The sequence below is a fragment of the Tupaia chinensis genome, unplaced genomic scaffold (genome assembly GCF_000334495.1).
Source record: "Tupaia chinensis unplaced genomic scaffold, TupChi_1.0 Scaffold144346_1, whole genome shotgun sequence".
Taxonomy (NCBI): Eukaryota; Metazoa; Chordata; class Mammalia; order Scandentia; family Tupaiidae; genus Tupaia; species Tupaia belangeri.
Window position 1 is genome coordinate 3,900,828 of NW_006204205.1, and position 19,076 is coordinate 3,919,903.

The 19,076-nt window shown below is 39.2% G+C and overlaps 1 protein-coding gene across 1 annotated transcript in view; it reads right to left on the reverse strand.

The window, feature by feature from the left end:
* Window positions 1-19,076, reverse strand: part of RAD50 (RAD50 double strand break repair protein) — a gene marked incomplete in the record, with an annotated part of 93,531 nt that overhangs the window by 43,727 nt on the left and 30,728 nt on the right. The window contains 11 exon segments of the mRNA XM_014583584.2: window positions 605-797; window positions 2,007-2,133; window positions 2,777-2,966; window positions 11,112-11,349; window positions 11,841-12,016; window positions 12,976-13,133; window positions 13,598-13,780; window positions 15,359-15,565; window positions 15,983-16,176; window positions 17,347-17,512; window positions 17,794-17,922. Of these exon segments, the coding sequence (XP_014439070.1) occupies window positions 605-797; window positions 2,007-2,133; window positions 2,777-2,966; window positions 11,112-11,349; window positions 11,841-12,016; window positions 12,976-13,133; window positions 13,598-13,780; window positions 15,359-15,565; window positions 15,983-16,176; window positions 17,347-17,512; window positions 17,794-17,922 (1,961 nt within the window).

The window sequence follows — 19,076 nt, forward strand, 5'->3', positions numbered from 1 at the left end:
AAAGAGTGGTAAGACTCAGTGTGACTGCCAAGGACAGGATTTGTAGATAAGACATATCTCCCATATAAGCAGGAGTTATCCAAATACCTGACCTCCTTCAATAACATTAAAGTTCACTACTTAACCAGGCAGCTCGCTCTTCTTTATGATGGTCAAATTCCTTCTTCCGGAAATCTTTATTTATTGGCAATGTTCTGTCACTCAGAAACCACTCAAATAGTTACTATATCACCTTTTTTTTTTTTTTTTTAGAGGTTTTTGCTATAGGGCATGTGTGCTCACCAGACAGACAGAGAGAGACAGAAAGTGAGAAATCACCCCCCAGGGGGGATGGCCATGCCACAATCCCTTCTCCTCCATTCTCCTCTCGGGATCTTGGGCACGCTTGCACACGTTCCTGGCGTGAGTTTTAAGCCACCGGGTCTGGGACTCAAACCGCGGTCGACTACATGGGAGTCCAGCGACATAGCCATTATGCTAACTGCTGGTCCCCTATATTACTTTTAATTCCCACAGTAACTACAGTTCTGGCCACTACACAAATAAAGGTCATTTCATATATTTGAACTAATTCAAAAAACAAACATGTATGAATGTTCTTACCTTTATTTCTCTGTATAAGGACTGAACTTCAGTAGATAATTCCACAGTCTGCTCCTCTAGCTGTTGACGACGTTGCAAATTAGCGGATATCTGAAGTTTCTCTGACTTAAGTTCATTTGCTGTACTTTTTAGGTGTTGAATCTGTTCCTGCTGGTCTTGTATAAGCTTACGATTCAATTCAATCTTACTAGACACTGCATGAAAACATATCAACTCAGTGATTAAAGTAGGGTAGAGAAAATACTATTGGTATCATCCTACTTTTTTATAGGTCTATAGGATCTATGAAGACTGAGTTTCTGTGAGTCCTACCACAGCAACAAAAAAGTAACAAAAATTCCTATTGCCACCAACCTGCTTGGAATCACAGCTAAAGCTCACAAGGCAGCTGTAACTGACAAAGAGCACAGCTCATTTGATACCCTCTTACCACCCAAAATCTGTTAAATAAATCAAGAAAACCAAGAGCAGAAGTGATACTCTTGAAAAAAAAAAAAAAGAGTGAAGGGATCAGCAGATGGCATAATGGTTTTGCTGCTGAACTCCCATGCAGTTGGCCACATTTCAAGTCCCAGACCTTGTGACTCAAAAAAACTCACACGAGGCACATGTGCATGCATGCCCAAAATCCTTAGAGGAGGATGAAGGAGAAAGAATTGCAGTATGGTCATCCCCAGTGGGGATGATTTCTTGCTTTCTGTCTGTCTGTCTCTTTCTCTGGTGAGCACACACGTCCTATAACAAAAATCTCTCAAAAAAAGAAAAGAAAGAAGAGTGAATATACTGTGAGCTAGAAGGAATAAAGTTCCTTATCTGTGTAACAAGTATAAAATTTACCACAAAAAACATGGGCTGGCAATGTTGAAGTTGTTTTTAGTTATAAGTTGTTTTTAGATATAGAACATGTACTTTTGCTAGACGGAGACAAAGAGTGAGAGAAAGTGGGGTGTGCATCCACATGTGTCTGGCATGTTTTTCTTTCTTTTTTTTGAGAGGTTTTTGCTATAGAGCACATGCACTCGCCAGACAGACAGAGAGAGACAGAGAGACAGAAAGCGAGAAATCACTCCCTAAGAGGAATGGTCATGCCGCAATCCCTTCTCCTCCATTCTCCTCTCGGGATCTTGGGCACGCATGCACACGCACCTGGCGTGAGTTTAAGCCACCGGGTCTGGGATTCGAACCGTGGTCGACTACGTGGGAGTCCAGCGACATAGCCATTACACTAACTGCTGGTCCCTTTTTTTTCTTTTTCTTTCTTTTTTTTTTGTCCGGCATGTTTTTTAAGCTGCTGGGTCTGGGACTCAAAAACTGTGCAGTTGGCCATGTAGGACCCAGGACCTTCCATGCTATGGCCCAATGTTGAAGTCTTTATGGGCACATGAAGAAGTAGAGTGTATTACCTGTATCCAACTTGTGTTGTTTTTCTTGTTTTTCCTGGTTTACTTGTTGAACTGTTCGATCTAAGTCTATTCCTTGTAGTTTAGCCTCTTGCTGTGCAATTTTTCTTTCAACATCTTTAAGTTCCATCTTAAGAACAGCACAAAGTTACTTTCTTAAACTTAATTACTGCATGATTATTCAAAACCTTCAAAAGCTAATTGCTATTATCAATTATTGTTTAAAACCTAAACTTATAAACCACTTTCAGATAGAATTTTAGTAAAGTTCAATAAAAGTGAAATTAATTTTCAGTAATTCAAATGATATAAATGAAATGAAGGTGACTAAAAATGAAAAACAGAACTGTTCCAATTTAAAAAAAAAAAATTATTTCCTGAGTAAGAGAGTCAATGACAGAGAGACAGGGAGAGAACAAGTACCCCCCAACCGAGTTGGGATGCCCTGATCCAACTCCAGCCTCAGCCAGCCCAGACCATCGTCTTCACACTCGAACCGGGAACTATCCCATGTGGGTTGGCCTTGCAAGCTTTGCATTTTATGGCTGCACCAATGCCCAGACCCGATTTCTATAATTAATGTCTAAAAAATTTAAACCCCAAAATATTAACTAAGCAGTTGTTCCCTGAGGCTACCTGAAATTCAGGATGAGAATCCCAAAGACTATCTGTACCTGAATATACTGGTTACTATTTTTAACACTCTCCCATTTCGCATTCAAGCCACCATGGAACAAGTCTTACTTTGCCGTAAACGACGATAATAAACTTACCTGGAACCTCTCCATAATTGTAACATCTGTCAGACACACTTTAGCACTTTCTTCCTCAGGCATTATTGTACCCAACAGTGTTTCCTGTTCTTCTATTTCATTCTTCAGGCGTTGTATGTCTCTATTGACATTCTGAAGTTTATTTCTTAATTCTGGTATTTCTTTCTCTCCCAAATCAATTATGCTTTGTCTTAACAAAAAACACACAATTAAGAAAAAATTTATTTTTTTTCTCCCAATTACACCAAGGTTATGTATTTTCGGCAAGAATACCACAGAAGTTATGTTACCTTTTCAGGTCATCGTATCAGTGGGTACAGGATGTCAGTATGTCTTACACTGGTGATGTTCAACCTATTTAGTTAACATGATGCCAGTCAGCTTTCTCCACTGTTAAAGAACTATTTTCTTTTATTTTAAATGTATTTATTTTACATTCATTCGCTGTACATCATCACAGCATACAAAATGTGATTTCCCGGGACCAGCAGTTGGCATGATGGCAAGTTGCTGGACTCCCATGTAGTCGACCACGGTTTGAATCCCGGACCCATGGCTTAAACTCACGCTGGGCATGTGTGCGTGCGTACCAAGATCCTGAGAGGAGAATGGAGAAGGAACTGCAGTGTGGCCATCCCCCCTGGCAGGTGATTTCTCACTTTCTGTCTCTCTGTCTCCTTCTTTCTGGTGAGCACATGTGTCCTATAGCAAAAACTTCTCCAAAAAAAAAGTGATTTGCCATCCAGAATACACTGTATATTGGCTTAATCAAGGATATTACCATACATGTAACAAATAATTTTCATTTGTTTCTTATATATGTTGGACTTTTAAATATTCTCTTTCCTTCTTTCCCTTCTTTCCTCCTTCCTTCTTCTTATGTGTGACTACATAGCTCTAAGTAAATTCACAATTAAAAGACTCTAATTGAAATTGGTTCTTTCAATCTTATCATCTTAATGGGGTTAATTAAGTGTGATGCAAAGATAAAACTTGGCAAACTCTTGAAAGGATGTTCTCTTACAAGAACTTTTTGTTGGCATGGCTATTCAATTTTAATCCTGGTGTTCTCTTATGAGCAAAGAACAATTTCGAAGCTCTATAGTTTACTGTGGTCATTAAATAGGTATTTCTGAGTATATTTTTTAACTTCAAAAAAAGCAGTTTTAGCTTTAATAAATCAAAATTTTAAAATGATAAGAGAAATTTGCTTAAGACTTAAAAGCTAGAAAAAAGGTTAGGATTCTGTTCAAATAGTAGGCAGATGGACCTATCAACAGCTCAAGAGAAGACAAAAATCCTTAAATCTGGAAAACAAAGCATAGAAGAAAATCAGTAATGTTTTAGTCAAAAGTCATAAAATTCTATTTCACAGTTCAGTCTCATGTAATTAATCTCTCTTCTGTTGTGGTCCGATCTTTCCATTTAAATTCTGAAAGTTAACATTCAGCTCCAGACTTGTCCTTACCATTAAGTTGGTCATTCTCTTGGTTATTTTTTGGACTCTTATTTCTGTGTGTGTGCCTTTAGTTTTCCTGGTATAACACTCCCTTCAGAACTTCTTGGAGAGCTGGTCTGATGTTGGTAAATTCTTTCAGGTTTTGTTTATCTGAGAATGTTTTGTCTTTTCTTCCCATAAAGGATAATCTTTTTTTGGGGGGGAGAGTTTTTTGCTATAGGGTGGATGTGCTCACCAGAAAGAGAGACAGAAAGCGAGAAATCACGCCCCAAGGGGGATGGCCACGCCCCAATCCCTTCTCCTCCATTCTCCTCTCGGGATCTTGGGCACGAACGCACACACGCCCGCCCGGCATGAGTTTAAGCCACTGGGTTTGGGACTCAAACCAAAGTCAACTACATGGGAGTCCAGTGACATAGCCATTGCGCTAACTGCTGGTCCCAATGAAGGATAATCTTGCCAGGTATAGTATTCTTGGTTGAAATTGTTTTCACTTAACACTTTGAATATATTTTCCTATTCTTTCCTTGCTCTCTTTATTTCTGATGAGAGGTCTACGTGGGAGTCCGGTGATGTAACCATTATGTTATCTGCTGGTCCCTATTTTTATTATTTATTTATTTATTTTTGGGTAGTTTGCTACAAATTTGCCTGATAGGATATCCTTTGAAAGTAACTTGACATTTCTCTCTTGATAATTTTAGTATCTTATCTTTGTGGTTTTGATCAATCTGGCTATGATGTGCCTTGGAGTTCTTCTTGGGTTGATTCTATGTGGGGTCCTTTGTATTTCTTGGGTCTGGATATTTGAATGCCTCTCTAGGTTTAGAAAGTTTTCTTTCAGGATTTCATGGAATAGATTACCAATGCCCTTATTAGTTCCTTCACCTGGGATACTAATTATCGGGATGTTTGGACATTTAATGGTATCTAGTATTTCTCATATATTATTCTCATTTTTTAGAGTTATTTTCTCAATCCATTTGGTGAATTTTTAAGGCCTGAGATTCTGTCTTCTACACCTGAGATTCGATTTTCTGCATGATCTAATCTGCTTTTAATACTTTCAAGGGAGGTTTTGATTTCTTGGGTTACAGTCTTCATCTCTAACAGTTCCATTCGATTTTTTTTTTATGATGTGCATTTCCTCTTTCAGATCGTTCTGTCTTCTACATCTTAAGATTCTATCTTCTACATGATGTAATCTGCTTTTAAGACTTTCAAGGGAGGATTTGATTTTGCATATTATAGCCTTCATCTCTAACAATTCCATTTGATTCTTTTTAATGGAATGTATTTCCTCTTTTGGATTGTGCAAGAACTTCCTCACCTCCTGGAACTCGTCTCTTTTCTCCTACACCTTCTAAAGTTCACTGTCTCTCTATTTTTGTAATATTCTAAACTCTTTTTTTTTTTCTTTTTTTGGAGAGGTTTTTTTGCTATAGGACGCATGCGCTCGCCAGACAGAGAGAGAGAGACAGAGAGACAGAAAGCGAGAAATCACCCCCCAGGGGGGATGGTCACGCCGCAATCCCTTCTCCTCCATTCTCCTCTCGGGATCTTGGGCATGCACGCACACACGCCCGGCCTGAGTTCTAGGCCACGGGGTCCAGGACGCGAACCGCGGTCGACTACGTGGGAGTCCAGCGATATAGCCATTACACTAACTGCTGGTTCCCTGTAATGCTCTAAACTCTTTATCTGACATTTCCACAAGTTCTATTGTACTGTCTATGGATGATGAGGAATTGTTCTTTTCCCTTTGGGGAGAGACAAAAAGCAAGAAATCACTCCCCCAGGCGGGATGGCTATACTGCAATCCCTTCTCCATTCTCCTCTTGGGATTTTGGGCACGCATGCACACATGCCAGGCATGAGCTTGAAGCTGTTGGGTGCAGGACTTGAACCATGGTCGACTACGTGGGAGTCCAGTGACGTAACCATTATATTATCTGCTGGTCCCTATTTTTATTATTTATTTAGGGGTAGTTTGCTACAAGGCATGTACACTTGCTAGAGACAGACAGAGAGATGGGGGGGGAAATCATCCCCCGGAGGGATGGCTATGCTGCAACCCCCTCTCCTCCATTCTCCCCTCAGAACCCTGGGGGTGCATGTGGACACACCCAGTGCAATCCCCAAGGTGCTAGGTCCAGGGTTCGAACTGCACAGCGGGCCGGATATGATCCAGGCACCTTAACCTCTGCGTCATCTGTTGGCCCCCTAACTCTGTGATTTTGTTCTGCCTGGAATATTCTTCCACTGGACAGCATGGCTGGCTCCCTTACTTCTCTCAGGTCCTTACTCAAACACCCTCACCAAGAAGACCCTCCCACTACCTTTCGGCCTCTCCTGTTCCCTTATCCTGCTATCTTTCTCTCCATGGCACTGATCATCACCTAGCACATTATAGCTGGTTTGTTTATTATCTGTCGTCTCCCCACTGAACATGAACTCTATGAAGGCAGGGACTCAGTCTGTTTTGTTCACTGATAAATTATCAATGTGCCGGCAGAGTACCCATTAAGTACATATTGGTTGAACGGACGGTTCTTGTCACAGTCCTGGCAGCAAGGACACATTCTGCAGGTGAAAAGACAAATGGTGCACTGACAAATACAACTTTTCTTGTTACTTTACTTCTCTTCACCAACGATAACCCTCCACCTAAGTGACTGTCTTATAAATGGACCTCCGTAATGTCTCTGTAAATGACCCCAGAGGATGTATGAAACTTAGTGATCATCTAAATCAATTTCCTCACTTTACATGGGAGACACTATGGCCCAGATATGATAAGAAACATGCCTAAGGTCACTCAGCAGAGCTAGAATTAGAAATCAATCTGACCAGCCCGTGGCCTGGCTGGATTCCACAAGGCTGACTGTGTGGCTTGAGTCTTGGATCCGGCAACTTGAGAAACATGCCAGGCGAGCACGAGCGTGTAACGTGTGTGTGTGTGTGTGTGTGTGTGCGCCAAAAATCTCAAAAGGAGGGAAAAATGGACGAGAAGGGATTACAGTGCGATCATGCCCCATGGAGGGGTGCTTTCTCACTTTCCTTTTTTCTCGTCTCCCTCTGGCAAGCATATGCATCCTCTGGCAATTAATGAGAGAAAAGAAAAGAAAAAAATCTGTCTGTGCTTCTAGACTATTGCTTTTCTACTTTTTTAAAAAGTCCTCTTAATTCACTACTGACCTTCATTTAAGGATTTATTTATATCTTAAGCAGTATTTTTTTTTAAAAGAGTTTTTAGCCTTAGGGCACATGTGCTAGCCAGAGAGAAAGAGAGACAGTGAGAGGGAAAGTGAGAAATCACCCCCCAGGGAAGATGGCCACAACACAATCCCTTCTCCTCCTGGGATCTTAGGCACACACGGGTCCGGGATTTGAACCTCAACCTGCCACGTGGGAGTCCCGTGACATAACCACTATGGCGTCTGTTGGCCTCCAAAACAGTTATGTTTTTAAATGTTATTTCTTCTATGGAAAGAGATCTTCCTCTCTCACCTAAGACAAATGTGCCTCCTCCAATCTTCAGGGTAACTCACTGGTATCCTATGAGAGCTTGGTAAACAAACGAGTTCATCACTTATTTGCCTGCTCTTCTGGGTTTCGTGTTTTGGTGCTCAGCCCTGCCAACACAGTCCATTTTTAGTGCTTCCTCTGGACTTTTTCTACCTTCAAGTTTTCTTAATGAGCGATGGTCAGAACCACACACAGGTACCCCTACAGATAAATGGTTGCTATGCAGACTAAAGAACATGCATCAGCCACGAAAATGTTGACATCCCTTCCACAGAGAGGAGTGTCCTCTCTCACTGAATCTTGGCAGGCACTGGAACCACTTCAATTAAAAGAAAACGGCTGAAGTGCCACTGTGCTGGTTTAGATGAGGCCCAAGCCTCAAGAGACTCAGTTTCTACTTCCTGTCTCTTGGAATACTTGCTTTAGAGTACTTTGTTTGGTAACCCAGCCACTATGCTGCCATCCTGTTTGACAGCCCCAACTGAGCTACCAGCCACCAGTCACCATCACTGCCAGCCATGCATGGGCCATCTGAACATCCAGGCCATTCGTGCCTTGAGACGACTGCAGCCAATATATGATTGTAACCACATGAAAGACCCCAAATGAGAACCACGCAGCTGAGCCCAGTCATCCCACTGCAACATGACAAGTCATAATAAATTACTGTTCTGAGGCAAAAAGTTTTGAGGTTTGTTACACAGCAATAAGTGGGTGGTGAACAATGGAAGTACAATGACTAAGACATGCACTTTACTCTGAAAATGGGAGCAGTGCTTACAAGGGTCCTAAAATACACTGGTGTCAATTTCTGCCATTAATATATTGATATGACACAGAACTAAGCTCACATTTCCTCTTTGTGCACTTTCTACTAGTTTCTAATTTTATCTTTTTTTTAAGACCCTACTTTTTTCTTTTCATTCTTTTTCATTCTCAAACTAAGACCTTTTGTCTCATTATCACATTCTTTCTATGGCCCCAATAGTCTGGTTTTCTCCCTGGATGGTTGCATTATCTACTGTTGCATGAGAAAACACCCTAAAGCACAGCAGCTTAAAACAAGAGCACTATTATTTCTCACAGATATGAGGCTCAGAAGACATGCTTCTGACTCAGGTAGTCTCAAGTTCTAGTCATCACAAGGCTTTGACTGCTGAGAAACCTCCTTCCAAACTCATTTGTTCCAGGACTTCAGGTTCTCATCACGTGGGCCTCTCCACAGGGCTGCTTACAATACGGCAGCCAGCTTCCCCCAGATTCGGGGCGAGGGCGCAAGGATCGGAGGAGCACAGTATCTTAGAAACCTAATCTTGGAAGAGACAAGCTAACACTTCTGTCCTGTTTCATTGGTTACATAGACCAGTCCTGCAGCAACAGATGAGAAGACTATACAAGAATGTTTATACCAGAAGTGAGATCATTAAGGATCGTTTTAGAAGCTAGCAGCCACAAAACACCCTTTCTTAGAACTTCCCTCCTTTTCCCAAAACTCCTCCTTGGTTTTCTAGGAAAATATACTCTCCTGGTTTTTCTGCCTCCAGATTTTTACTCACCATGACCTATTTAATATATAAAGATTACATTAGATTAATTTTTTTTTTTGGAGAGGTTTTTTTCGCTATAGGGTGCGTGTGCTCGACAGACAGAGAGAGACATAGAGACAGAAAGCGAGAAATCACCCCCCGGGGGGGATTGTCCGCCGCAATCCCTTCTCCTCCATTCTCCTCTTGGGATCTTGGGCACGCACGCACACGCGCCCAGCATGAGTTTTAAGCCACCGGGTCTGGGACGTGAACCATGGTCGACTACGTGGGAGTCCAGCAACATAGCCATTACGCTAACTGCTGGTTCCCCACATTAGATTAATTTTTAAAAAGCCGATCTTCCCCTAAGCCCCTTGAATGGCTCCCCCTCACCTATCAAGAGAGAATTGTAACTAGGCCTGAACATAGATTAGCCCATCTTCTCAACCCCTAGGTAATGCCTTGGTCTCTGGATAACACTTCTATCACAGCACAGGTCATACTGCCCTGTCCTCTGCGCTGTTCTGATTCCCATCTCCTCCTTCTTCCTCTTAACTGAGCTGAACCAACCTTTCAGGTTTTACATTCTCAATTCTTTTCTCTTTCGGTACCCTCTGTATGTTGGCCTTTCTCTTAACTAATGCATTGCTTTAAACCACTTTTTTTTTTTTTTTTGAGAATTTTTTTTCGCTGTAGGGCGCGTGCGCTTGCCAGAAAGTCAGATAGAGACAGAGAGATAGAAAGCGAGAAATCACCCCCGGGAGCGGGGGGGGGATGGCCACGCCACAATCCCTTCTCCTCCATTCTCCTCCCGGGATTTTGGGCACGCACGCACACGTGCCCGGTGTGAGTTTAAGCCACCGGGTCCAGGACTTGGACCACTGTTGACTATATGGGAGTCCGGCAACATAGCCATTACACTAACTGCTGGTCCCGGTTTTTAAGGACCTTATTAAGCCTAGTTTTCTAAATATCTAATTCTGAAAGCTTACTTCCTTTTTAAGAGGTTTTTGCCTTAGAACATCCAAGGGGCAGAGAAAGACAAACAGTGAGGGGGAAAGTGAGAAATTGCTGCCAAGAGGGGATGGCCATACCACAATCCCTTCTCCATTCTCCCCCCAGGATCTTGGGCACGCACACACATGCAGCTGGCATGATTTTTCAAACTACCGAGTCCAAGACTCAAACTGCAGTCAGTCAGGTAGGAGTCCAGCAAGGTAACAGTTACACCATCTGCTGGCCCCAAAAGCTTGCTTCCTCAATTAGGCCATTAGTTCCTTCAGAGTCATGTCTTCTTAATCTCTGGCCAACCTATGTTCTATATCCTAGGAGACGTCAAGGCTACTGACACATATTTTCTGGCTTGATTAAAGTTTGTCTCGGGAAAGTTTTTGAATACTGTTAATTCTTTTACTGGGTTTAGAAGATGACATCTCAATGAACAGTCCTAAATTTGCCAAAACGTATACCCCTATGCCAAGTCTCAGGAATTAAATCCACACACAAAGAAGTAAAGACTAAATCTACCCTACGACTAGTTTAAGAAACAAGCTTACCTTCAAACAATAAATATTGGGTTGTTGGGAAAGACACACTGCATTTTTGCACAGAAACACACAGAAAAATACGTCATAACTTTCCCAACGACCTAATAACTGATTCTTTTTTATATAAATGATATGGGGCATATGAGCTCAGAATCGTGACTCTTTTATTCATTTAACAAATTTTTACCAAATTCCCACCATATGCCAGGCACTGGATGGATACCTTTCACAATGAGCAGCTACATGTAGTGATGATGGGAAACGCCTATTCTCACCTCACAGGCACAAGTCCCAGCATTTCATCACGCCGCTTTTCTTTCTTCTTTAGCTCTGTTTCTGTTGACTTGAGTTTATCTGGAGCAAGTCGCAGCTTAGATTGCAAATCACTGATGACTTCTTGCAAATCAGCCTCTGTCTGAAAAACTCTCTGACAGACAGGGCAACACGACTGGTTCTCATCTGTTAGCTGAGTAATGAATTGGGAGTACACTGCTGTGGCTCCTGCCAGCATGGCTGGTTTAAGAAAATAAATGTATCCCCAGTGAGAAAAACATAAAATACAGTTTCATCAGTAGTTACGCCTTTTTCTACACATATTTATTCTTCTTGTTTTACAAAAGGAAGAATCTCTGATATTTACATCTTCTTCCAAAGGGCATGATTTTCATAAATTATTTTTTGGTAACATAAAAAAAGTATAGCATAACATTTACTGGGAGCTTCCTATGAGCCAGATGCTGTCTAAGGGCATTATACCTATAACCTCATCTATTCCTCCTTAACGTCCTAGGTGGTAGATAGTTGTGCCTCACTTTACAGATGAACCTGAAACACAGGAATGTTTATTATGTTGCCCAAAGTCACATGGTGAGGAAGTAGTGGAGCCAGGATAGAAACTCAAGCCATTTGCCTCCATAACTGGGTTTTAAAATCTCCCATCCTTAACAATTACCTGTGAATCGAAAGTATCAAAGTGCCTTGATAATATAAAGTAGATAACTTACCTCGCTGTTTTGAGGATTTTTCAATTTCTTCTTTAAGCCTTTCTAGGTCACTTTCAAAATCCTGGCTACCACAAACATCAAACAGCTTATCTTCATAACTGGACAACTGCTCTTCCTTTCTTTTTAGCTCATTACTGATGTGATTTTTATTTTGCTCAGCTGAAGCTAGCTCCTTGCTATAAAAACAACCAAAATGAATTATAATTTTAATTATGGCTCCTTGGACACATCCCTTTTTTTTCCCCTTGTTCTCCCCTCCTTTACTTGTTGACATTTTTTTAAAAACCATTTATGTATTTATCTACTTACGTACTGTGATTTTAAAGCTGCCGAGTCCAGGACCTCAACTGCAATCAGTCATGTGGGAATCCAGCACCCTTAAACTCCATACCACCTGCTGGCCCCTACTTGTTGACATTTTTAATGTTGGTGTTTTCCACAAGGCTATCTGCAGTCCCTTGTTCTCTCTTGGCATAACTATCTCAATGTCCATGGTCTACACTAATGACTTTATTTATTCCTTCGAATGGCAACAACTCTCAGTCTCCTAAGCATAAAATTCTAATATTCTATTCCCTAAGACACTTCCCCAAAGAAACAAATTTGACACAGTCAAAGGTAAATCCACTATATTCCATAAAAATCTGTGTAGAATTTGTGACTGTCTTATTCTACTACCATCATTCAAGGCAACATCTGAGAAAAACAATTAGTTTTTATAATGGATTACTCACAGAAATGAAAAGAGAATTTTAGAATTTTAATCCTTTCATTTAGGTCTACAAATTTTCAGGAGAGAAAAAGTTCCAATCACTAACCTAACTTTATTTATTTATTTTTAATTTGACCAGAGAAGGGGAGAGAGGAGGGGAAAGAGAGAGAGAGAGAGAAAGCGCACACGCGCGCGCAAGCCGCCAGGGGTCCAGAACTTGAAACATGGTTGGCCATGTGGGAATCTAGCATCCTTAACCACCACATCACTGGCTGGCCACATTACCCATTATTATTTAAAGTTGTAAAACATAGAACTAAAGTCAGTTAATACAATATACCATTTCATGACAATAAATGATTTAAAAACCAAAGTGTGAAATAAGAGATTCCTGTTATATCTTTAAATGTTGCAATGACTTACTTCAGTTTGGCAAGTCTGTCCCTGGTCTGATTAATTTCCTTTGATTTACTATGAAGCCAGTCTTCAAGCTGTTTTTTGTTGGGAAAATACCCCAATAGTGAAGTTAATTCATCGCTATGCCTAGATTTAATTTTTCTGATTTGTTCATCTTTGTCAGCCTAAAGGTAAAAAACATTTTTAAAAAACCAAGCTCAATATCTCCACATTACATATAAAACAAAATAAATTAAAAATTAACCAAAGTTTTTGCTTAAAACATAAAACTGTAAAAATGCAAAAAAAAAAAACAAAACAAAACAAAACAAAAAACCACCAAAACATAAAATGCCTTAAAGTCTAAGAGTAGGAATCATCTTTTTGGCCATAAGAAAAGAGTAACAAGTCTAATAATATAAAAATCAGAAACTTCTGCATGTTAAAAGTTAACAGCAATATGGATATGTTGATGTACATTAACCTTTTATAATTAAAATAACTCTAAAGCTTGAAAGTCTATTTTTAAAGTATTAAGCTTAACTTCTAAAATATAAAAACACAAACTCAGTACTTTATTAATTATGAATATAAGATATTTTAAATAGTAGACAGTATAATTATACTAGAACGAAAAGAAAAACCATACTTTGTCTTTGGTCAGCATCTCCATCTGGGTGCGTGTTGTCGTGTGGTAGTTTAACTGCTCCATCTCCTGGTCCAGTTTACGCAGGGTCCTGTCTAGGTCTGCTTTCTCATTTTGAAGGCTTATTACTTCAGTTTTTAGAATTTCTATGTTACTGTTTTTTTCAGCCTTGCTTAGTTCACGTTCCTAATCAATAATTCAAACAAATGCACAGGTTTATATATTTTGTGTAAGAGTTAAAATAATGACAACCTGGGCTCAGCCGCAGTGGCACAAGTAGAAGGGGACCACTGCATGATGGCTGAGGTAGTGTTAAAAGCCCAGGTTCAGTGTCCAGCTTAACCTAAGGACAGGTCAGGCACAATGGTGCACACCTGTGGTCCTAGCTGACTAGGAGCATGGGGCAGGAAGGACTAAGATGTAGCAGGACTCTAAAAATCCCTGTCTTTCCCTCTTGCGTTCCCTCACTCTTATTAAGAAAAAAAAAAAGATAAAGCATATTAGAAATTAACTACTTTTCAGAACAGTCACAGTATTATTATTTGCTTATTTCCAACAAGATTAAAAAAAATAAGGCACTATATATGCTTTAAGGAAAATCTTATTAAAGTTACCTTACTATGTTTTAATGGTGGAGAATTAGTAAATAAACTTAGAAGGGTCAAATAGGAAGGAAAAAGAAGAGTTAGGACAAAGTTTAGGGAAATATGTATAAGTATACAGACAGTGACCCTTCAGGTGCAATGAAATATTTATTACTTCCCTAGGTAACTCACTGTATTACCTAACATGTAGAAACTCTAAAAACAGTGTGATATAGTGCTCAACTAGTGTTTCTGCATTCGAGAGACAATACTGTGATACAGTGCTAACCTCACAAAAATGATGCCACAATGCTAAGTTTGGGAGTGAAATTAGATTTTTAGTTAAATTATCAAGACAAGACTTAAGATTGAATTTGTCAAACTTTAAGATGATTACTTTGGCAATAAAAAGATTAAGAAAGGGATATATTAGAAGGAAGAACATTTGAAAATTCTTAAAGAGATTGGCTAAAGTTTTAGCTACAGAAAAAGTGGTAACATGGTAGAAATCATATCAAATTAGAGTATATGAAAATTAGAGCCAAAATACTTCCTTTTTTACCTAGGTAAGTGGCTCTAACCAAAAGGCTCATAAGAATCAGTGTGTTTTGAAGTCAGCATGTGGTGTGGTGGTTAAGGTACTAGATTCCCACATGGCCAACTGTGGTGTGGTTTGAGTCCTGGACCTGGTGGCCTGAAAAAATCACACTGGTTGCATGTGCATGTGTGCATGCTCCAAATCCTGAGAAAAGAATGGAGAAAGGGAATTGCGGTGGGGCCATCCCCTGCAGAGAAGTGATTTCTCTCTCTTCAGCAAGCACACATACCCTATGGCAAAAATCTGGGGAAAAAGAAGAGAAAAAAAACACTTAGTTTTGGAGTGCTTTGAACACACATTTTCATGTTCTGCTCTCAGAGATTTTGATTTGGAAGATTTGAGCACAAGTATCTTTAAAAAGTCCTCCAGATGATTCTAATTTATAGCATACCAGGTTCTAGAACCAAAGAGCTGGTTGATCAAGATATTCTGATAATTCATTTTCCATGTGATCAATAGACAAGTGGAAATTTTTATTAAGATGATAGAATCTTAGCATTAGCAACCGATAAAATACTTCAGAATATAAGATTGTAAATGTCTTATACCTTATATTATTAAGTTACTCAAATAATATCTTACAGCTTTTGTGAGCTCCTGGTCCAGTTCCAGAATCCTGTCTGAAGAGCCTTCCAACTGCTGTAATTCATACTTCACATTTTTTAGCTCATGTTGCTTCTTATTTAGGATTTCTGATTTTAGCTCAATTATTCTTCCTAATCCAGTTTTTTTATCCCGTATCTCATCGATTTGTTTTTGTTTCAGAGTCTCTTTTTCTGCAAAGTCATTCTAAATATATGTGTAAAGAGTGAGCATTAACAATTTTTTCAACAAGTCATTAAAAAAAGTTTCTTTACTGCAAAAGTAACATATATGTACATTGAAGAAAATAAAGAAAAGCATTTATAAAAATGTAAAAACCATTAGGCAAAGATGAAACCTTATTCACCATATGTAAACTTTTTCTTTGCAATTGACTTTAAAAATAAATTTCACTTAAAATCAAATTTAAAATGCAGGTCTACGTGTTTTCATATTTTTATTCTTACAAACTTTGAAAAGTTGGTTCCACAAAGGTTTGTTTCTGCTTCGTAGCAGACAGTCATGTAAAAGTATGCCAAAATAGGGTCCATCCAAAACTTAAAACAATTCGATAAAGAATCTGACACAAACAAAAGAAAATAAACACTATTTCAAAATATTTACCATCAGTTGGTTGGCAGTTTCTGCTTCCTTTTCTTGTCTTTCTCTCACGAGTTTGTGAAAATTTTTAATCTGTCTTTCACTAAATGGTCCACGCTCAAACCCATCCAATTCTAGCTGTGTTGCCAAAGACTGAATTAGTGAATCTCTAGCTCGAATATGTTCTTGATGGCGATCTGCTTGTAGCTGTAGGCGACCTATAAAAACACCAATGTAGGGACCAGCAGTTGGCATAATGGCTATGTCGCTGGACTCCCTCCCATGTAGTTGACTGTGATTCGAGTCCCAGACCCAGTGGCTTACACTCACACTGGGTGTGTGTGCATACATGCCCAAGATCACGCCGGGCATATGTGCGTGCGTGCCCAAGATCCCGAGAGGAGAATGGAGGAGAAGGGATTGTGGTGTGGCCATACCCCACGGGGGGTGATTTCTTGTTTTCTTTCTGATAAGCGCTAGCACCCTATAGCAAAAAAACTCTCAAAAAAAAAAAAAAAAAAAAAACCAAAAAACAATGTAATAATTATTTTGTACAGGTGATTTTCTTTTTAAGGGTTTTTTTTTGCCTTAGGGCATTTGGGTTGGGTGGGCAGACAGAGACAGTGAGATGAGAAGTAAGAAATCACACCCCCCCAGGGGGATGGCCACTGCACAATCCCTTCTCCTCCATTCTCTTCCCAGGATCTTGGGCATGCATGCACAGGCACCCTGCCTGATTTTCAAGCCACCAGGTCTGAGACTCAAACTGCAGTCAGCTATGTGGGAGTCCAGCAACGTAACTACAGGTGATGTTTTTTTAACTTAAGATAATTGTAGGTTCACAGGCTCATACGCAGTTGTAAAAAAAGAACACAGAATAATCTCTTCTATACTTTGCCCAGTTATGCCCAGGATAATGTTTGCAAAATTATAATATAATATCACAACCAGGATAGACACTGATATAATACTAATTTAATTCAAATTTCCCCTATTTGTACCTATTTATATGTGTGCACACACACACTTGTATTAACTTCTATATAACTGTGTCACCTATGTAGGTTCATATATCCTCTAAGACAGTCAAGATACTAAACAGTTCTAATACCATAAGAACTCCCCTACTGTTTTTATAACTAACTGTAAGTACATCCATCTCCCCCCGCCCCCCCTCTTCTCACCTGGTATCCAAGGCAACCACTAATGTGTCCACCATTTCTGAAAGTTTTACATTTCAAAAATGTTATAAAAATGGAAATATACTATATATAACCCTTTGATTGGCTTTTTTTTAACTTAGCATAATTTCCTGGAGGTACTCCATTAATACAGAAAGTATACAATTTTATGGAAGGAAAAAAGACCAAGCAAATACTTTGTCCTACCCTGCTCAACAAGTAGTTCTGATTTTTCTTGATTGAGAAGCCTAGATTCTTTATTTAATTTTTCCAGTTCACGCTGACAGTCTACCAATCTCCTTTCTTTTTCCCGTACTGTTCTCTGATGATTATGATACAAGTCATTTAGTTGCTCATCAGTCCCTTGAAAAACCTATGTAAAATCAAAACAAAGCTTTATGTATAAACATGACAAGGTATAATCACTTTGAGTACCAAATATGAAGCAAATCTTATCCAATATCTTTCACTTTAACAATTCATAAACTGTACCTCACCAAAATTTAACATTAGAAGTAACATAACATAGAAGTAACATAAACATCAAGATTTAAATGTTTTTTTTTTTCTCCCAAAATGTGGATGGCAAAACTAATCCAATAATCACAATAATCCCCAAATTTTGAATTAGAAAAAAATTCTACCACCACAAACCTTTTCCATTTTCTGTTCTAGTTCATTATTATCTTTTTCCATTTGCTTCTTTCGGCTCTCTAAGGCTTTTATTTCATTGTCAAGTCTCATTATTTTAGAGAGATTGCGTTCAATTTCGTTTAGACGATTCTGAAAATAAATAGTCTACATAAGTAAAATTCACTATGGCTTTCACTGCTGATATATGAAATATATGAAGAGAAATAAGACATGCCAGGGCCAGACACTTGGTAAAAGTGATCTCATTTAACCCTAAAAACAACGCTACAAAGAGGGCATAGAATAACGAAGATTAGAGACATTAAGTGATTTGCCCCACTCTGCATAGCTAGTAGAGAATCATGAATTCAATTGTACTTCTAATTCCAAAACTCATGCACTGTCCTCAACAACCCCCACAAAAGTCATTAATTCATTGGATACTCAGAGCTACAATATGTAAAGTACCACATTTAAAAAGCTTGGTCTTTAAAAGGCTTGTTTTTTTTTTTAAATCAGAACTACTAGTATTGAAATTCACGGTGAGCTACCAGTGCATTCTGAGCCTATAGGCATATTTATATGTAAGATTATATTTTAATTCAAAGTTTGCTAAAGACAGAGGACTCTGAGTAGGTCAGGTGTAACAAATTATCTCAAAGGACTGCTTCTAAGGCTTGCTTTCAGGGACAGTGGGCTGCCTCATCACCTAGGAATGAGTGTGACTTGGTTCAGGGCATTCTCTCCTTGGAAGATGCTGGGAATACTCTTCCAGTGCCTTCGTCTCTAAGCTTCAAAGCTGGTCAAAGTCCTCTTCTAAGACATTTTTAGAACCTAAGTTTTCAACTAAACTATTATACTTAAGTTATTAGAGCACTTTGATATCAATCGCAAACTTTCACTGCTGCACCAAAAGGCAGTCTCAACTTTTATGTCATTTATTAAAGTTATACTAATACTGTACCTTATGATTTATGATAGCAGGTATTCACCATGAAAACAAAAGCTTTATTTGCATTTTTCCCTAATATATCCCCAGCACAAGTAATAGGTGTTCCATGTTAGCTGAACGAAAAGCATTAGATTTGGAAAAAAAAAAAAGTTGCCACTAGTAACAGTCATGGTTATCACTGATTCATCTGTCTACCATGTTCCACACATTGCAGAAGATGCTGGTAAAAATCCTCACATGGTAAATAGGAGACTCACAGGATTTAACCGACTTGTACAAAACCACATAGTTAAAACTGACAGATAAGTTTGGGAAGCAGGGTAGCTTAATGGTTAAGACAGTAAGCTCTGCA